This window comes from Podarcis melisellensis, assembly GCF_964234715.1.
Source record: "Podarcis melisellensis genome assembly, chromosome: 10".
In the NCBI taxonomy this organism is placed as follows: domain Eukaryota; kingdom Metazoa; phylum Chordata; class Lepidosauria; order Squamata; family Lacertidae; genus Podarcis; species Podarcis melisellensis.
The window spans coordinates 34039856-34061319 of record NC_138542.1 but is presented as its reverse complement, the minus strand read 5'-3'; the positions used below and the strand labels follow the sequence as shown (position 1 = coordinate 34061319).

The following is a 21464-nucleotide window of genomic DNA, read 5'->3' as shown; positions in this document are numbered from 1 at the left end:
GGTCTTGTTGAGGGTTAGCATTCTTTTTAGATGTCAGGAATATGTGGCTGCTTCTCTTGGGATGTAGTCTGCCTACAATTGTATGTAGAGCAATCCAGTGAAAAATTGCATTTGCTTTTGAAATCTTGTGTATGCACTTGTAACGGTGGATTTAAAGATTTTCAGGCTTACTTGCACTGAGAAGGGACTTCAGATTCCCTACTTGATTCTGACTGTTATTATCAAGTGATCTCTACCTATTTTTACGCTGAATGAAAAATCACACCTCTTTGTTGTCCTTCAGTCTCCTTGGACCCTTAGGGCAAAACATCATATTAGGTAATGCGGGGTTGGCCCTCTGCTTTCTGGATAGTGGCTCTTCCTGATGTCAGATGATCTAGGTGAGCTTTTCTAACACCAAGGAAAGGACTACACGATCAGTGGGATGGGGTGTGTGCAAGTGTATTTATGATTACATCTGAAAGCAGTCTCATAACCCTTGAACAGATTCATTTTTTTCGTGGATCATGGTGACACAATGGCTACCTAATGGGAAGCAGAGCTAGCCACTATATCCTTCTGTTCCAGGTACTTTTCAATGTGTTGTTGTTGTTGTTTATAAAGAAAGATTTTGGAACCATTCTGTTCATGCTGAGCTCCCAGAGATTGTGGTGAGGTTGTGAAGGTTGTGGAGATGGGGTATAGTAGTGACACACACAACAAACCTTAAAAACGCTCCTGTGAGTGCAGTGAATAAGGAGGCAGGACTAGAAGCAGAGGTCCATAGACACGAAACAACAACGTTCAGCCACATCCTCGTGTCTTTCCCCTCATCCTTGCTGTTGACTGCCATTGCACTTCCTACATCCAGAATTATTCTTCTAAAGCCTACTCCGTGTCACTGTCACCTGTAGCTAGGTGCCATCCTCACTGCTCCTGTCAGGTAAACAACTCTTCTCCAACCGGATGCTCTGCTTCCCTCGAAGTGAAATCAGCGTGTGAAAGGAGCGGAGGTGCATTCCTCAGAGATGGCTTTTGCGTCGCGTTTGGTCTGCTTTCAGCGATCGAAGCAATCGCGCAACCCGAGAAAACAAGGCTAATGGGGTCGCCTGCCACGTAATTGCGGGAGAATGGTGCTGAAGGGACAGCTCCCACCTCGACTCTCTTGAAAGGCAGGGGAAGCCTTGGCAGCAGCGCTCCTTTCACCTTGGAGCTGGAGCGAGTGGAGAGGCGCTTAGATGGAGCAGCGCCGACTCCTTCAGACGCTTTGAGCCCACCCTGCCGAGGGCAACCTCGCCTACCCCCCCAATGTTTTTGTGATGATTTTTCCTCCTCCGCGAAGCTAAAGCGTCTCCTCGATCTGGCACAATGACTGAAGAGAGGTTTCCTAGCAGCAGGTGGGGGCTGCTTCCCTTGCTTTCGGGGTTGGCAGTCAAGGGCGCTGGCATGGCCACCTGAAGATGGGAGGAGCGCCCCCCCTTCCCGGCTACAACAAGTAGTTCTTCGTTTGACACCAACACAACCGAGTCTGGAGGCAGCTGCGAAGGAAAGAGCGTTTGCAATGTGAAGAGCAGCCTCTTTCTCTCGTGTCACCAAGGTATGGGGAAGGATGGCATGGGGAGGGGGATAACCATAGCAGCGCATTTCTGATTACATCTGCTTCTCGGTCCTGAAATTAACCTGCACGTATAATCTGGCAAGGATGAGGAACGTAGAAATCTGCTGCTAAGGTTACACGACAACAGATCCTATAGGGTGTGCCCGCTGCTGGATTTGGGAAGGCGGGGGGGGGATGCAAAGTGTGTTTGGTTATCACTAGTCAACCCCAGATGTCTCCTGTAGATTTCTCTCCTAATAGATAGAAGATGGACAAAGGGCACCTCGTTTTAATTCCTCATGTTTGTCCAGACAACTTGAACGAAAGAATTCAGTGAGGAGGGATGAAGAGGGTTGATGAAGGTGACTACTGATTGCTAGCAAGGAGAAGCGGCTCTATTCCGGTGTGAGCCTTGGCTGTATTGGGGTGTTTGTGTGTGTGTGGAGGGAGGGGGCGCTTTGAGACAGAGTCCGGATCATCTCAAGCGGAGGGAGGGCGAGGAGATGGAAGGATGAGGAAGAGCAGCCATCTGAAAGCAGGAGAGGCGAAGGCGGAAGGAGTGTTGGGCAAGGGGGCTGCTCCGGATTGTGCCCAGGGAAGAGCTGGAAGGAGAGCCAGGTTGGTTCCAGGGTCGTTGGCGGAGCAACTTTTCCCTTGAGCTGCGTTCTTTGCCACTGCTTGCGAGGAACTTAGACGGGAAACTTGAGGGTTCAGAGTCTAGGGCGGCCAAAAGGGATGGGACATGAGGTTGGGTTTTGTTAAGAAGAACGGCGGATATGGGGAGTGGGGGAGGCAAACGCGGGACAAGGGAAACGGAGACAACAACATGGGGAAGTCCTTCTGGTGACCTGGCTCTGGGTTCCAGCAGGAAACGGTGTAGGTTGGGAAGAGCGCCCTCTCTTGGACAAGACCAGCAGGGGGCTGTAGGATCAGGACGGGTTGTACGTCTCTTCTCGAAGGGCTTCGCCCCTTCCCCTTGAAGATGCAACTAGCTACCCTTCCCTTCCATGCAAGGTGCAACCTCTAGGAAGCTGCTACCCCTCCCTGCTACCTCCCATTCATATTTGGGGGCAATTATCACGTGGTGGTGGCCGTGGCCCCTCCCCCACTCTCCCCTGGCAATCGACGTCTTCCTTTCCCCAGGCGGCCTAAAAATAGCCACCCGGCTCTGTTGCCTCTGGGCGCCTCTCTCCTCCTTCTCCTTTTCTCTCCCGCAGTCATGTCTGAGCCACAGAGATGGGGAAGCTCGAGGACCACGAGAGGGTGATCCTCAACGTCGGGGGCACGAGGCACGAGACCTACCGGAGCACCCTCAAGACGCTGCCGGGCACCCGCCTGGCTCTGCTGGCCTGCGAGTCCCCCGGCGGCGGGGAAGAGCACCAAGCGCCGCCCCTGCCGGCTCCCCCGCCGCCCCTGCCCGCCCCCAACCCGGGACCCAACCCGGGCGGAGGCAGCGGCGGCGGCGGCGGCGCGGGCGGCCCCCTGGACGGCGCGGGCGGCAGTGCCTGGAGCCCGCGCAGCAATGGCGCCACGTGCTGCGAGTTCTTCTTCGACCGGCACCCGGGCGTCTTCGCCTACGTGCTCAACTACTACCGCACGGGCAAGCTGCACTGCCCCGCCGACGTGTGCGGGCCGCTCTTCGAGGAGGAGCTGGCCTTCTGGGGCATCGACGAGACCGACGTGGAGCCCTGCTGCTGGATGACCTACCGGCAGCACCGCGACGCAGAGGAGGCGCTCGACATCTTCGAGGCGCCCGACCTCATCACCGGGGAGCCGCCCGCCGAGCCCGACGACGACGAGCTGGCCGCCAAGCGACTGGGCATCGACGACGTGGGCGCCGCCGCCGCAGCTGCCGCCGCCCTCGGAGCCCCGCTCGACGGCAAGGGCGGCCGCTGGAAGAGGCTCCAGCCGCGCATGTGGGCGCTCTTCGAGGACCCCTACTCTTCCCGCGCCGCCAGGGTAAGGAGAGCGAGGCCGAGGCAGGGGGTGAGTGGGTGGAGGGGAGGAGAGGGGAAAGTCCTGCCCCCGGTGCCCCCCTTAAAAACTCACCCACCAACCCTTCGAAGGAGGCTGCTGTGTGAGGAAGGGGCTGACAGAAACCAAGGCAGTCCCAACCTGCAACCAGTGACCTGGAACCAGGGTTGCCAACTTGAATAAAATATTGAGGGGGGGGGCAGGTAAGCCCCACCTTACATAATCAATCACATGATGGGGCGCAATTGCACCATTTGAATGGTCATGTTCATCAACTTTGGGGTGCCCCATCCCCTCATATATTTTAATGGGGATCTTGGCCCCTAGAAGTTGGCTTCTCTTCCTAGGAGTAACCCAGGGAGAGATTCCTTCAGGGTAAACATGCATAGGATCGAATACTTGTTGTTGCTACTCCTATTCTTGTAACTTCTTCATTATTATTATTATTTTTAAGAGCAGTTATGTGTAGGTGGGTCCCATTGGGTTCTCACACATTCCCAGGTGTGTGTGAGACTGCCGCCTTTCTTAGTGCTCTTAACCATGTGAGATGCCTTATTGTTCCCATTTCACACAGTGGCATTAAGGGGGCTGAAATGAGGCAGGCCACAGGCCACAGGTAAGAGGCCTTCTCAAGCATGTGTTTTAGGTGAACTCCCTTATATGGGGGGGGGGGGAGAGAATTGGTCCATGGAGAGCAATAATTGACATGAATAGATGTACTTGCCATGGGCAGTGGCGTATTAGTATGGAGTGGTGCTAGTGGTGAATGACAGCAGTTGCCCTGTTAACACTATATGGAAAGGGCTGGTGCATGAATGTTTTATCCATAGAGTGTGTCACATCTTTCCCCACTCCTTTACTTATCTTCCACATGGAAGGCCTGCTCATGGTTCACCAGCTGAATGGGCTTGATGGTGATCTTGGATGGAAGAATGTCTTGTAGTAACTGACAAAACAGGAAGGGAGCCTAGAAGGCAGGTCTTCCATGCAAACTGAGAGCATGCAGCCACTACTGTCTCCAATACCAGCAGGTCTTAGCTGCCTCAAAGGGAGAGGCATGAAAATGAGGGTCAGTTCTCCCCAGTTTTCTGTTTGTATCTGTAGATTTGTCATCTATAAGATGGTTTCCTGAATGGCGCTGATACACCAGTGAGAAAAGTTTAATCAGAATAGAGTTTCTATCCAACTTTCTCATAAAAACTAACCTTGGTTGAATATAATTGCCAGCTTAATGCTAAATCTGCCTCCCCCTATTGTGTGATTCTTTCTATTATGCATGAGCACACTCTTGAAATGCCCATCTGAAAGATAGTACACCATTTAAGAGCAGCTGTATGGAAGCAACAGGATGCTATGTGCATGTCTGAAGTTGCCTTGTGTTTCTGTGATTCAACAAGCCGTATCAATGAAGCAGGACACTTTAGCTTACAGGGTTTGCTTGGGGAAAGCCTCCTGAAAAAGCAGATAGCAAGTCCTGATTTGGGTACAGAGAGTCAGGTTGCCTACATTGGTCTTGGCTTGGTCATTGTCTGCTGTGTGGATCAGTGGAGCTCAAGGCAGAAGGAAGTACACCAGACCACCAAACAGCAAGGACTGGAAATACTGAAACAGTGTTCTCAGTTCCCAAAACTAAGGCCGTCAGGGTGTGCCTTGGGGACAAAGTATATATAGATACCTGTCGGTTCTTTGGGGTCCATTTAAAAAATCTGTTTTGGATCTGGCCTTGTTTGAATGAATGTAGAATAAATGTCTGAGGTTACATTTGCATAGCTTCTCTGCAATATGAGTAGGCTTTCATTAGTTTTATTCAATGCTTGTGTCATTTTTTTACTACATTTTTTACTGCAAAGTTATTTTACAGCTCCTGTGTCTTAATTTGTCTGTTTCATAGATAAGAAACTGAGGCTGATAGGTAGTGAAAAACAGTGGCACCTGTACGGAGCTGGAATTTTTACAGCAGGATACATGCTCCTCTGCTTAATGGCCTGGTTCATCTGACACAGTCAAGCAAAGTATGGTTTATTGGGACCATGGGGGCTCCTGAAGATGAGCTTGCAGCTGCTTTCCTCCTCCCTGGTCCCATTTACTGTTGCACCACAGTGAGTTAACCCAAGGTTGGTCTTAGCGTGTCATCTGAACTAGGAGGACTTGTGGTTAATTTCTCCTCAATAGCCATGCACTGTAACCAAGAAGCAGAAAGAACCAGGAGGGAGTCAAGCAGCTACAAGCTACTCTCCAGCAGCCAGCACCTTTATGCGTTCCCAGTACTAAGGTTACCAGATTTTTTTTCAATGAAATCCGGGGACACTTTTCAACTTCCTACTAAATAGATGGATTTTGTCAGGGGACTGATTTGTAAATCTGGAGACTGTTCCTCAGAAACGGAGATGTCTGGTAACCTTACAGTAAACCATAGCTTGGCTTGCTATGCTTTGTGAACGAGGCCATTGTCCATAACAGTACATTTCCCAATTTTCAAGAACACATTTGTTAAACCAAAAGCAGCCCATTTTAGTGGGCAAACAGCAGGGGAAAGAAGAAGAGCTGCTTAACCCTTTCTCTTCAGGCTGTTTTCCCACTCAAAATTTTCACTCAAAATGGATGTTTTCCCATCCATGCTGCTCTTCCTTCTGTGGAGGAAAATGGTATTTTATATATCCTTGTCCACATGTACAAGGAGGATATAGTGGGTGGTAGTCAATGAAGTTTTACTCAAGAGTTGATCTACAGAAATTAATGGACCTAACCTAGCCATGTTTTTTTTATTATTTAACTTAGTTGAATGCCACCCAGTGTATATATACACAGTGTAGTGTATATATAGAGTATAACAAACATATTTCTGTTAAAGAATAGATGCTTGGACAACTTTGTCTAGTGGGGAATATATATGTTGTTATTTGGTGACGTGAGCAGTACAGGTATCTGTAACACAGTCAGACTGCTTGTCTTTTGATCACGGCCAAAGAAGAATAGGAATGCATGCAGCCCTTGAGACCGAGACTATATATGTTGACTTGTTCTTCATTTGATCAGCATGTATCTTTGAAATCATGCTCTTCATTCTGCTGTACGGTTGTTTGCTTGAATGTTAACTCAGTCTATAGTACCTCATATTGAAATGCAGGGTTTGTCCATTTATCCTGCATTGAACTGTGTATTGGAAAGCTTATTCTCCATCTTTAAAATGATGTGGTGGCATAAAGGAATGGGTAGCATTGGATTTGGGCTGCTGAGATGAAGGTTGTAATATCTCCGCAGACACAAAGTTCTGTGGGTGACCTTGCTGCAGTCTCTTTGCCTGACCTTTCTCAGAGGGTTGTTGCAATAGTAGAAAGTGTATCTGAGGCCCTTGGAGGAGAGACAGGATGCATTTATCTGATATTTATCACATTTCTTTTTGTATTGCATTACTGTGTTATTGATAGTTACCTGGAGCACCAAGCAAGGAAAAAGCAGAGTATTAAAAATATTCAGAGAACTGTTAGAAATAAGAATTGTGAAGGACTTTTCGCGTTAAGGTCCCATTCCATAAACCAGATTTAGGTTAAAAGTCTTGTACCTCTTACCTGAAAGGAAACCATGTTGAACACAGTGTGACTTTTTTCTGAGTAAACATGTATAGCAACGCTGCTTTTCTTATGGTGCCTTCCTGATGTTGTTGGAATACAATTCCCATAATCTGTGACCATTGGCCATGCTGGCTGAGCCTGGTCAGAACTGGAATCCAACAACATTTGGAGAGTATTGCTTTTGTACTGGCTATTGCCCGCATTGTAAGCTGTGAAATGCATCAATAGTGGAATTGATGTAAATAAAATTTCAGGCTGAAACGTTTCTTACTCTTTCTTTCTCAGGGCCCCACTCCCAATGGCAATTTTCTCACTAAAACATTTTCAGGAGAAAAGCTCAAGTACTTTAGGAGGAGGTTCTTATCCTGAGATGGTTGTCCTAAAGAGCTGTCAGTATGGTGCTTGGCAGTATGAGAAGTCTAGAAGTATGAGAAAGTAGGTTAGTAGAGTAAACTCAGAACTGCATACTGTGTTACACCATCTGTGTTGTTTTAGTCCATGGATAACCTGATAGAATTATCTTGGTCTAAAGTCTTTTAGGGCTTCATCATTGCTGGTTTTTCACATGGCTTCAGTTACTGCCTCCTCACCTGTAGGATTACTGGGTAGGAAGCATAACAACAACAACAAAAATAGTCCTTTTGTTATAATACATAAGGTTTCCAAAGAGCAATATATACAGGTAGCTGGACCTCAAATGGATCAGCTGTTTGAATGGATGTTGGTGAATTGTGGGCAGTTGCTACAGGAAGATAAAAGTACAGTAGCAGCAAAATGACAGCACAAAGTCCCAGTTCTGTGTTTGACTTACAGTAGCCTTTTAGGGGCATCCTATGAAGATGGTTATGGGCCTACAGTGATGTAACATTGTATGGGGGTGCATGGGGTGGTTGTCCCAGGCAAAAAATTGTTAGGGACACAAAGTTTGCACACCTAGTGGTGTCTCAATACAGCTGCACGCTTCCGTTGCTAGGCTTGGTTGAAAATGGTTTCTCCATGTGAACCAGGAAGTGATCTTTCCAGACAACGGAACAACTCTCCTTTGCCTATCACTGCGGTTGTGATTTCCTGGGTGACACTGACGCCATTAGGCAGTTGAATGTACATGTGTATTCTGTCTGTTTTCCTACCACCCCTCCCTCCATGTGGTCCCAGTCTCTGGCAACCCACACTATGTGTGTGCCTTTTATATAGATGGAAATAAGTAAAAGAGAACCGCTGTTGAAAGCAGGACTTTCAGAATCACTTCCTCCTATGGCAGCAAGCACAATACTACTGGTTTCATCTGGCCAGGACATAGTTGGTTGCATTGGTAACACCCACCCACCTCTTAAGTTGTTTTTAAAGCAGACCGCTCAGCATATTACTATTTAGTTACTTTATTTCACCTGTACAAGAAGCACAATCCATTTTCTTGCACCCATGCGCAGAGTACTTGATAGGACTCAATAGGACCCAGTTCCCCTCCCATCACTACTTATGCTCACAAGTGCAGCAGGATGTTAGGCTGAGTAGGAGATACACATGTGCCTCTTGCATTCCCATCTGGCCATCTCTCTCTGTGCCTTGTAAATGCTCCAGCTGCATGAGGCTACGGACAGCACCCACAGACCTCCCTTTCCCTCTAACATCCTGCTGTGTGACCTCTATGTTTGCCTGTCTGCACACCTGGATGAAAGGATGGAAATAAACCAGCCTATGTTTGCTACTGGGATGCAGAGCCCTCAGTGTGAGAGCATTGTGCTCAGTGTGTCCTCAGCTATTGATGATACAGATGTCTTCTATCAGGAACTTATTACTAAACTGCCTCCAGTAAATAAATATGGAGAACTACTTTGTCACTATGGTAAGAGAAGCCCGCTCAACTTATTTAGAAAACAATATATTAGCATAAGCTATCAAGTTCCAGCCACGCTATTTGAAAATAATGGCTCTTTAGGGACAGTTTGCTACATGAAAGAGAAGTGAAAAGGTTTTTGATTAAACATCAAGCATGGCAATAAAGCTCTTTTGCTGACATTTCTATTCTGTTTTATCTGTTTTCCAAAGGTGGTATGAATCATTGTGAGAGGACTGTAATAGTTGCCTTTTGGAACAATCCTGCAGTGGTGTGAGAGGATGGCAGCTGGAGGACTGGCTGACACCTGTTGCTTAATAAGTTTAGAAATGCAAGAAAAATGGAGTCAGTCAGCCTAATATTTTGATGGTAACTGTGTGAAAAATATATGTGAAAAAGGTAACATAAGAGATATTTCAGTCCCCCCCCCTGCCCAGCATCTGCAATTCTCCCTTCTAGAGCAGCGCTGTCTAGTCCTCCTCTTGTTTCCATGGAAACAGGTCAGCTTCTGGCTTCTTCTTTTTAATTGAAAACAGCATCCCTCTGCCATTTATTTAAACATTTCCACATTGTTCTGACATAAACATCACATAGATGATGTGTGCTGCCATTTCAGATGATGGTTGCGTGTGAATGCATGTACATACGTGCACATTCTGCTGTGGTGGAATAACCCAGAGAACACCTTCAAAGTCACTATTCAGTCATAATCTGCATTGGTGTAGCTGGGAGCGGAAGTTGGCTTCAAATTGTAATGCTCACATATGCAGCAACTGATAAATAAAGTGTGGGCTTCCTTTTCGTTTGGAAAGCTTCACCAACAACATTATGTTCTGCTTTTTTTAAATGTTTCAACACTGTTTATACTTTCACTGTTCATGTTTCAACACTTGTTTATACTTAAATATTTTTAATTAAAAAAAGAAAAGAAAGCATATCTGGGAATGGGGTCTCTGAAATGGATGGCTACAAAGATTGCTTGGAGAAATTCCAGTCTGTTGCCAAAGATCATGCACTTACTTGGAATATTGGGATACATACAGCAAAGAGGAGATGATGGGGGTGTGTGTGGAAAAATTCCACCTGCTTCATTGCTCAGGTGTGTAGAAGGGTAATTCTGGGACCTAGAATTCTGAATATTTTTCCAGCTTTTATAACCAGTATATTGAAAGCTATGTTTAGATAGTAAGCTGCCATCCTCAGGTTTCTCAACAATCCAGAATAGAATACTTTTATGGTGAAGGAAATCAGCCCTGAGGGCTCACTGGAAGACAGATCGTGAAGCTGAGGCTCCAATACTTTGGCCACCTCATGAGAAGAGAAGACTCCCTGGAAAAGACCCTGATGCTGGGAAAGATGGAGGGCACAAGGAGAAGGGGGTGACAGAGGACGAGGTGGTCGGACACTGTTCTTGAAGCTGCGAACATGAGTTTGACCGAACTGCGGGAGGCAGTGGAAGACAGGAGTGCCTGGCGTGCTCTGGTCCATGGGGTCACGAAGAGTCGGACACGGCTAAATGACTAAACAACCACCACCACCACAACAACAACAATGGTGAAGCTATTTACTTCTTGTTTTGGTGAGCTACTTTTGACAAAATCTATAGTCATGTAAAATAAAAAAAAAATGATTGTACATTCTGTGTGGTAGCCAGATTCTCAACCTAGACACTGTTATTGCATGTCTTCCCCTTTTCTGTCTGAAGTGCTCCACAGTATCTCTCTGCACTTAGTTTTCAGATTGACAGGTTAATTCACTGCCTTGTCTTTTCACTGACAGAAACTTCTGCATGCTCTCAACGGGGATTCCTCTCCAATCATATAAGTCTGCTGCTTAGTTTTTGGGGAATAATGATTCTGGAAACTATGGGGCATGTTATAATTACTGCCTTACCTATAATCTGTTCCCAGGGCTAGCCAGGAGTGGGAACTGCTCTTTAAACCAGTGTTGCTACTGGCCATGTCTAGAGTGGAGTCACCTCAACTTCTTTATAAGATAGACTTGCCCACCAAGAGATACCTAGGATGTTCTCTGATGAAAGCTGCCCTGAGAGAACCATTTTCCAGTTGGAAGGTGGACATACCAGATGAGGTGAATGGCCAAATTTGCAATTTTATGACTGGAAGACATGCAAGTGACTTTGGCTGAGGGGGGTGGCTTTAGCCAGCAATTCTGTTTAAAAAGATACTACTTTTTATAGGCTTGGGCACATGTGTATGGTTACGATTCCTTTCACTCCCATGTCTTGTTGAGATCAGGCAATGTAGGGTTTCTGCTGACTACACATATGCATTGAGGAGAACTTAAAGCTGCAGAATTTTCAACATGGTGTACCCAACACTTGAATCTCAACATTTTATTATTATTTTTTTAAAACTAAGCAGCTGGGAGTCAGGGGTGGAAGGGAAGGAAGAATATTGGATTAAGATAAGTAGCCTTGGGGGAGAAGGTGTGTCATCTTCACCTCTTTGCTCTTTCCCCAGATGACATTCCCTTACCTCAAGTTTCTATTAGGTGCGGGGGGGGGGGGATGAGGACAGTATTGGTTCCTATCTGTTTTCTCCAGTGAGTGGCAATGAATGGAATCTGGGACCTCCTGTGTGCTCAGCCAATGTGCTCTGCTATTGTTCCCCCACTGCGACCCCCCAAAATCCATGCTGGGTTTCCTTCCAACTCTCTGGAGCAGTTTTGGGCACTGTGAGGGGTGTGCACAGTGAAAGGAGAGGGTGAAAAAGTATGTTGTGCAAGTGGAAGTCGTACTGCTTGTGCATTGATTCAGTTAAATTCTGCTGAACATTTCCAAATGCTACATGCCTTTTTGCTCAAATACAAATACAGCAGAGGACAGGATCTGACTATTAACCTCATTTTGTTCCTTAATGAACACTAATTGCAAGATGAGCCAATTTGTAAGCCATTTAAGCAACAAATATCAGAGGATGCATAACATGATGACCACACACTCAACTATTTAGTCTGGTCCAGCTGTCACAACAAACCAAAGATGTGCTGTATCAAACCTTGAGCTCTCCCCGTTTCTCCTTATTTCTGCATGAGGCGAGAAAGTTTAGAAGACCTGACTAGGCAGTCAGGATGTTGTGGGACAAGATGGTCCTATAAATATCATGTTCCTCTTTGACCATTTGAACTGGGTTTGGAAACAGGCAGGGCGTCAGTGAAGATGCTGTAATATTGGAGTTACATATGCATGCGCCAGTCCAAATTCTTGCTGAGGCGCTGTGTACCAGCTTGTGGCAGCCCAATGTAGAGCATACTGTAGCATTCCAACCAAGATGTTAATCAGGCGTGTGCAGTGTCCTTTACCAGGAAAGTGTCCCTGGTGACAACCACCATTGGAAGATCCAGGAACAAAGCTGGATCAATCAGTAAACGCAGGATGCAACCCTGCCTGGTTCTTCAAGGGGGACTACACATCTGCTGGAAATAGGTTGTATGATGAGTCCAGCCCATTCAAGGATCTGAAGTATTTTGCTGGTTCCATAGTAAATGGAATTCCATGGAAGTCATGCTCCCTTGGTTTCATGTTGTTTTTGATTCCCGGTCTTGGTTTTTATTCTCCTACAAACCCCTCTTGTAGATCTTCAGGTGACATGCCTCAGGTTTTGAGAACTTTCTCTGTTAAGCAGAAATGTTAATCAGCCCCTTTGGTGAGGAGGGGCTGTGGTGGCCTGCCAGAGTGGCGGGGATGCCATCTGGTATGGCCAACAGATTGGGGCTTGTTGCCGCACATGCCAAGTAATGAAAGGCAGACAAGAGGAAGAGGAGTCACTCACTTCTGCTGCCACTGCCACCCCTTCCTCTCTGTCCAAGCTAATTTCTGCCCTCTTCTTTGGAATCTGCCCTTTCTTCATCCTTCTGGTAAACAAGGTGGGGCTGATTGATTGCAGATTCCCATCTCCAGTGCAACTTGGAGCAGGACAGCACTATTCTAATGTAAAAAATAAAATAAAATCATTCACTTCCCTGATTTTGGTAAGGTTACCCCCATGAAGCTGTTTCTACTTCCTCTGATTTAGGTTGGAAATCTTTTAAGTGGATTATCAAGCACAAGCAAGGATACGTTTGCCAATGTTTACAGTCCTTAGGAAGTTTATCATTCCTTTTACATTACTGCTGGAAGTCATTATTCTTGGGAAGCACTATCCTTTGAGCATTCTAATTAGCCTGTTTGCAATCATCCTTGGGGTTTTCAAAGCAGCAGGATCATATCTAGCTTTCAGCATGGAAGGCTATGTGTCTGTGTTGTTGAACACAGTAAATGGTGTTTACACAAAACAAAAAATTGACCCAAAGGAGCTGGGAAAATATGAAGTCATTTTTTTTAATATCGCCTGCTTTACTGTAATTCCTACAGTTCTCATAAGCTTCATCATGGGAGACCATGAAGGCTACTGATTTCAAGCAATGGACAAATGTTTGATTTATCTTTCAATTTCTTCTTTCCTGTTTTCTGGGGTTTCGTCTGATGTATTCTACAGTTCTCTGCAGCCATTATAATTCTGCCCTCACAACCATGGTGGTCGGTGCTATAAAAAATGTGTCCACCATGTTGTAATGCTAATTGGCGAAGGGTATCTCTTTTCCACGCTGAAATTCATAGGACTCCATATCTGCATGGCAAAAAGGCTAAGATACTCATTTCTAACAAATGGCTGTCCTAAGAGCTCCACAGATGAAGAAAAAGCAGATGCCAAGAGCTAGCAGAAGCAAAAGGCAAGGGAAGCTGTAAGGATGTGGGCGCCTGTAGAAGTTCCACTCACACATGCAGAATTGGCTGTGGAGTGGAAGTTCTTCCTCACCTCGCATTACAGTCCATGTGAGCCAAGTCATGATCTTGGACAGCTGGGAACAGTTGTCTTCAGGCATGTAGCCAGACGAATCACAGTAGATGGATGGATGGCAGGGCTTGGGTATTTCTCTGTTCCTTCCACTGAAAACCTTTGCACTTGGTCAAATCCAGGGGCCTTGCTCAATGTTTTTGCTATCAAGGGCATTGATTCACCATCTCCCTCAGAATGCCTATGGTTGTGGGCTCCTGGGTAGGTTCAGATGAACAGTTTAAAACTCCTTGGCAGTGACAATTACAGTGAATAAGTGTCTCCAGACTTGTCTAAGGAGGGGTGGGGTTGGAAAGAAGCTGACAGTGTTACCATTTTACTGTGCAGACTTTGTACATATTTCTTTCATGTTTGTACAATATGCTGCACAACTATCTGCCCAATATTTCTTTTCCCTGAGCAGCATGGAAAGGAGCTGGCACATCTAGCTGCCAATATATATATCTATATTCTCCTTAAATTGGGCAGAAGCAGGTAGTCTGAAATAGTTGCCTGAACCAGCACAATAATATCTGTGTCTGAGATCAAACTTGGTGATTACCACAGAAACACTCGCTTTTGTCGCTTGGTTTGCTTTGATTTTCATTAAGTATTTTAAGGATAGGATTCATATGAAATGATGTGCCAAGTAAAAATATAATTGAAAGAGTCAGTTACTTCTAGAATTCTAATAATAAATAATAACACTCAGATTTGTTTTTGTGTATAAGACATATACTACATGCATTAAACTGCTGTCATTTGAGTTGGAGGGAAAAAAATATAGCTTTTCATTATGATTCATTGCTTTTTCTACCACTTCTGCAAAACCTAGTATACAAGAAGTGAAAATGTGTTTTTTAAATTTATCATACCTTCCTGCCTTTCCTCCAAGTAGTTGAAATGAAGCATATATGATTCTACAAAAACAGTATGTATGTCATTCACATCTTTCCTTTTGAATGTACGCTAATAATCAAGTTGACTGTAATTATAAAAATGGTGGGGGTCGGAGTGGATACAGCTCTCTAGAAATTATCCTTATTCTTCTGCTGTTGTGAATACTTCCAGTCTGTGTGTACAGTGGATCCCCAGCCTACATGAAGGTTCAGTTCTGGAGGTTCATGCACAAAGCAAAATCAAGTAAAGCCAGGAAACCTTTGGAACTGCCCCTCCATGCAACTCCTGTCTGGAGTGGGCCTTGGCCTCTGCTTTGCTTAATGTGCTCTGGGAAGGTCGTGCGAAGGTCCTGAGATGCTACCAGGGCTCCTTGCATGGCTTTCCCAGAGCCTAGTAAGCAAGGCGGGGGCCTCAGAAAGCACAAACTGCCACAGAAAGAGATTTTAAGCCCTCTACCTTGCTTACTGGGCTCTGGGAAGGTCACAAGAGATCTCAGACAGCCCCTTCTGGCTCCCCTCCCATTCTCCATTTCCCCACCATCCACCTAAAGCTGCAGTCGCCTAAGTAAATTACACATAAGTTGCAGGACCACTGTATTTTTAAAGCTGCTGACCAGGGTATTGTCTTCAAAGTGCCATATATTGTTGATGCTACAATTGGTTCTGGTCCATTGGAGGCTCCTTGAATACCACTGAATTACACCTTGTAAGATCACTTTTGGTTGGGTTGTTGCAGCCTGCGAATGTAGACAGGATGCTTGTGGCAGTGACAGTGTGCCCTCTTGATCCCTGCTCACCACGGCTGGAGCAGGCTCATAGCTTTCAGGTACTCCGGGGTCCAACACTGTCACTTGAAGCCCAGGTTGCCTTGGTGGCTAGGGTGTCTGTTTCTAGCTATGGCCTCTTTACCAGCTTGTATGGCCCTTTTTGGACAGAGATGACTTGGCATGGTACTCCATGCTCTGGTGACTTTCAGATTGGATTACTGCAATGTAAACTGCATGAGGCTGGCCTTGAAGCCAACTTGGGAACTTCAGCTGGTCTCTATTACTGTCTTGGGTTGACTTTAGAACTTGTATAACCTGCTTTAAACCCAACTGTGTTGGCTGCCAGTTCATTTCTGGGCCCAAGTCAAGGCGCTCATGGTAATGTTTGAAGCCCCAAACGACTTAGGCCCCAAATATCTGAAAGACTGCTTCCTTCCCTACCAACCCCCCTAAGTGTCAAGATCAGCAAAGGGGGTTCTCTTGATAGTTCTATCTCAGAAGTTTGGGTGGCAGTTGCCTTCTCAGGGCATTCTCTGTGGAAGCCCCTAAGTTGTAGAATTCCCTCCCCACAGAGGTACACACCTGGCTTCTTCACTATACAGCTTTTGACTGACGATACACCTCTTGATGCTGTCCTTTGGCACCAACAGTGGAATGCAGTGCTAAATGACTAATTGGAGAAGATGGCCAATGCAACACATCGGCTAAAACATTGGGTGCCCATATGCTACTTAGCTAGGCTCAAGGCTGATATACAAAGTCCTGAACAACATGGGCTCAGGACTCCTTAAAGCCCACAGGAGCCTTTATATCCCAGCTTGTTCACTGAGACCAACCAAAGGAACAGTGTTTGTTGTCTCCCAGCTAGTGTTAGAGAAGCCCAATAGGCATCCACTAGAAGTTGGGCATTTATTGCCATTGGTCCCATGCTACAGAATACACTTCTAGAAGTGATTTGGAAGTCATAATTGATTTTTATTTTCAGGAATCTCTTCAGGACTTTTTTTTTATGCTGACAGGCCTGTGTAGCTGTTTGAAACGTTTTTCCACTGGTCAACAGGGGAACCATCTTCTGAAGCACATTGAGGGGCCCCAATGTGATGTCCTGACACCACACACATGTGATGTTGTGCAGTGTCCCTCTGTGCCCAGCTCCAACAATAGGGAGTCCCAGATCCCCCCAAAATATTTTGAGGGACCCACATTGCCTCGGCCCCCTGGAACCAGCACCTATGCTGGCCGGTCATTTTATTGATTGTGTTGGGTGGTTTTCAACATTTGTCCCTTTCAGAATAGACCTATTGCCATGACGACCTTAGGTTAATTAATTTCAATGGGTCTGCACTGCATTGCACTTAGTTGAATACAACCCCCTGTTTTTAATGATGTGTTATTGCTGTGTACTGCCCTGATATTGCAGTTTATAAATACCTTTATAAACAAATAATACTATAAAACATTGTTTAGAATTGTAGGAATGAGCTTGCACAAGTCTAGACTGGCATATTTTCCCTTCCCCAATTATAATTAAGTAACAAACAAAGATATCAAACTCTGGTTTGTTTTAAGTAGCTGTAGTTAGAACAAACCAGAGTTTTAGAGTTTTATGTCATGGGGGAATTGTGGGTATTGAAATGAAGAGAAAAGAGGACATGAACCCGAGGTTCATGCACCCTTATTCCCATATCATGGATTAGCAATGTATCTGAACATGGGATCCTAAGGGTATTTTCAAAAATCACTGTGTTGGTATAATTAATTGAATATGTGTGTCTTGGGAAACTCCCTGGTATCTCCCTCTTCCCTGCTTCCTGCATGGTTTGTGAGGGTTTTCTAAATTGGCTGTGGATTTATTGTAACATGCAGGGAATCCAAGGCAAGTGAGCTGACACACTTACTGACGGACTGGCACGCTAGAGCTTCTAAAGTGTCTATAAATAGCTACTGTTAGGATATCAATGTGAAAAACATATTAAGACCTTGTGGATGGATAACCGGGGAGCTGCCAGAAAAAAGCTGATGCCCATGAAATGACAGTTAATTAGGATGAAAGGCCAGGAAATAAAACCGCTGGAAAAGATTGTGGGCAAAAGCATTGGAAGACAGAAAGGCAGGAGGCAGACTGGGAGAACTAGATAATGCCATTGCCTTGAAATACAGGCTGCATTTGGTTGTAGTGTCTTCTTGATCCCTTTTATTTTGCTGCCTAGGGAAGAGAAAATGCATGTTAACAATTTTGTAGAGTAAAATTATTTGCATTTATCACAGACCTTGGGAATTCTTGAACTGATTATTGTGCGACATTAAGGGGGGTGGATATTTAATTCATACTGATCTTAGATCCGTAAAGTGTTCTTGGACATAATTATGTACATGGAATGAGAGAGAGAGGAGCTTTGTGCTTTTTATCCTTTGTAGGCTTGTGATTCAGTAAAGAGGATTCCGCTGCCTGCAATGGACTTTCCGAATTGCTTTGTTAGTGGAGTTTTACATTAAGCAGAAATCTTAATTTCTTTCCTTTCTTTGCATGCCACTAAGACAGCTTGAAAGAAGAAGGAGTTGCTGTCTTGGCATCTTTGCGCTGAAATGTTACTACTACAAAGGGTTGAGAGCGATAACTACCTGCTTCCAGCCAGCAGTTAATCAATTGGTCAATAGATTCTACCTGGCCCTATAAAGCTGCCAAATCTGGCTTGTTCCTTCGCCTGAGGTGTTGTTTAGATTGTCCATTTGTGGCTGCCTGTCTGACCCTAGACCACAATTTCTGACAATCTGCTACATCAAATGTTTGGTTTTTGGCTTTCATCTGTCTCAAGGGACTACAGAGTGCACCTCTGGAGGTGAAGTCAAATTCCTGTGTTAGCAGCCCCAAAGTGACCTCCTTGGGGCACAAACCTGGGCGTTGTGTATGCAGGTCCTGATCTAATGCATGAAGACCACAAGGATAGCATTTTGCAGAACGTTAGGTATATGTATGCATATGTATATGTGCGTGTACATTTAATTTATAGCCTGCTATGTAAACCAGACCCTACCCTCCTCAAAAGAATCAATCATTTCCCAATAATGAATGACTTAGATAATTTCTTGAACAATCTTGTTCTTGTAACATATAAAACAGCCCTTATGTACTGGCGTACATAGCGCCTCTAATACGCATACTAACTAGTGAGCTTACCTATTCCATTCAGTGTTGAGGAAGAGTAGACATCATAGATATGTAGAAAATTATGCGCTTTGTGGAGGAAGTGGATCAAAATATTAGCCTGTTAGGTTTAGCACATCTCTCACACACAGTTTAACTCCTTTAGCTTTATTTGGCAATTACAAGCTTAGAGCAAATAGAGCCTCCCACAGCTCATTCTTCACTATCAGAGTCAGTTTATGACTCGACTGGCCTCCAGCCCCTTCCAAGGCCAGATATGTGCCCCCACTTCCAGCTGGTCTTCCTTTGCTGTAATCTCTAAGCCCCCCCCTTCAGATTCGCTGCTGGTGAAGAGGACCTTTCTTGGGCCAGTCGCCACCACTCCTCAGTTTCTTCATCTGCTTCCTCGCTACTAGTAACCTCCTCCCTCCACCCTCTTGGTTTGGACTTGTGTGGGAAACAGCGATGGGAATCCCTGTCCAATAACGAGGCATGCACATCCTCAGCCTTCTGCCAAGAATTCTCCTCAGGCCCATACCCTTTCCATGAAACTAAATATTGTAGCTTCCTCCTGCATAGCCTGGAATCCAATATTGCTTCTATCTCAAATTCCTCCTCTCCCTCAACCATTACCGGGGGTGGAGGAGGTTGCCTCGGTTCCTGATACCTATGTGATGGTGTGACTGATGATAGGAGAGCCCTATGAAATACCGGATGTATCTTCATAGAATCTGGTAGTTTGAGCTGGAATGACACAGGGTTAATTTGTTCCACTACCTCAGGCGGCCCCAACCTTTGTGGCCCCAACTTCCTGCACCTCCCTTTTTGAGGCAAGTCCTTGGAGGACAACCATACCTGATCTCCCACCTTGATCTCACCTTGATAGCTATTGGCGCCATTCAATGAAACTGAATGTTGGAAGATTCAGGACACACAAAAGAAAGTACTTATTTTTACATTGGTGCATTGTTAAGCTATAGAATTCTCTCCCACAAGATGGCCGCCAACTTGGATGACGTTTAAAGAGGATTAGGCAGATTTACAGAGGAGAAGGCTATCAATGACTGCCAGCCATGGGTTAGGTTCTGCTGCTACTGCCAGAGGCGATATGCCATTGAATCCCAGTTGCTGGGAATCACAGGTGCAGAGAGTGCTATGGCACTTGGTTCCTGCTTCTGGGCATCCCATGGGCATCCAGTTAGCCACTGTGAGAACAGGTTGCTGGAATGGATGGGCCGTTTGCCTGATCCAGCAGGTTCTTCTTATGTTCTTAATTCATTGGGTGCTAAGGAGAAATAAATTCTTTTTATTTTATAAGACATTTCGTAACCACTTTACTATGTAGAAATATCAACATGTGTGGTTGTATTAATAAAGCCTGGGTCAATAATGCTTATTATTATTATTATTATTATTATTATTATTATTATTATTATTATTATTAGTTTATATGCTGCCCTCAACCCCACATTTAGATACACTAAATGTTCAGTATATTGATTTATTCAGAGAAAGAGACATTTTCAGGAATACAAGTTCCAGACAGATTTTTCACAACCTGTTTGTAGCAAACAAGCAACTGAAAAATAGGCCATTTTAAACATAACGAAGAGGCTAATTAGATAAATGTTTGATTGGTAAGTATGCAGTGACAACTAAGCACATCAATTGTAATATGATTATTACTTCCTGGAAACTAAATGAACTATAAAAAGAACAGGCAAAAACCCCACAAAAATCTTTTATTCATTTAATAACTGTGGTGCTGAACTGAACGAGTTAGCCAATTATATTCGTCTTTTTTCTGTTTACAGTACAGTGGTACATCGGGTTACAGACGTTTCAGGTTACAGATGCTTCAGGTTAGAGACTCTGCTAACCCAGAAATATTACCTCGGGTTAAGAACTTTGCTTCAGGATGAGAACAGAAATTGCGTTGCGGGAGTGCGAGATCCCATTAGCTAAAGTGGTACCTTAGGTTAAGAACAGTTTCAGGTTAAGAATGGACCTCCAGAATGAATTAAGTTCTTAAGCTGAGGTACCGCTGTATTTTAAAATATTTTAAGATAATGGTTTGGATCCTGTGGTAATTGAGTGGAAAGAAGTTAATGAAAGGAAAGTCTAGTGTACCTCACTGTAGACAACAACACCCACTGAAAAGCATCTTGGAGGACCGTGACCCTCCCTGAACAAAATGGAATGGGGTGAGAAAGTTTATGGGAGAGGAAGGGATCACCCAAAATCAGACTGATTTTCAGAAGTTTCACCCTTCCAGCAGCAGCCCCTATGTCCCATCAAACAGTGTTCAGGACGCAGTGGTAGACTTTGGACTTTCAAATTTTAGTGGCACCCAGTTCAGTGTGTGATTAGGTGGCTTCATCCTGAGTCTGTCTCCACCATCACTTTAGCTGTCTATCCACTTGTTTCATCACCTCAAATCACCTCGGAAAACCTAGGAGCCTGAGGTACACTGATTGATAGAGGGTACTTGGGAGTGATAGTGTCAACTGTCTGGCCCATTTCCTCATTTCAGAAAACAGCCAGAACTCATGTCACTATGGACTCATCATAATTGATTGGTGGGACTGTAGAGTTTAGTGCAACAACTTCAAAATTCAGAGGAGAAACCCATTCAGTTCACAAGAATTCTCCTCAATTTATCCTCGCCTGCAGACTCTTTTGACTCCAGTAATGCAGGCTATTTGCTAGAGATCCCAGTCTAGACAAATCACTTCCACAAGCTGTAAATAAGGGATTGAGATTTAGTAAGGGACAGAAAATAACTTATTAGAAGAAAACCACTAAAAAGCTATAAATGTCTTAACATGGAAAAGATTACTTCAGGAGTACTACAAT

At 45.0% G+C, this 21464-nt stretch overlaps 1 protein-coding gene and 1 pseudogene across 9 annotated transcripts in view; both read left to right on the top strand.

Annotated features, from left to right (window-relative positions):
- The first annotated feature begins 396 nt into the window (after nucleotides 1-396).
- The window catches only part of KCNC2 (potassium voltage-gated channel subfamily C member 2), an 88189-nt gene continuing 67121 nt past the window's right edge, over nucleotides 397-21464 (top strand). For 2 of the 8 annotated variants that reach the window (XM_081928040.1, XM_081928041.1), the window contains exons 1-2: nucleotides 409-1576; nucleotides 2794-3535. In XM_081928040.1, the coding sequence (XP_081784166.1) occupies nucleotides 2813-3535 (723 nt within the window). In that variant the 5' untranslated portion in view covers nucleotides 409-1576; nucleotides 2794-2812. Of the gene's footprint in view, nucleotides 1577-1611; nucleotides 2195-2793; nucleotides 3536-21464 lie in introns of those variants that run through there. The other 6 variants (XM_081928042.1, XM_081928045.1, XM_081928038.1 and 3 more) reach the window with 6 other exon arrangements.
- On the top strand, nucleotides 12719-13681 carry LOC309379797 (nucleotide sugar transporter SLC35D2 pseudogene; annotated as a pseudogene). Its single transcript has one exon. The product of its transcript is annotated as a nucleotide sugar transporter SLC35D2 pseudogene (transcript).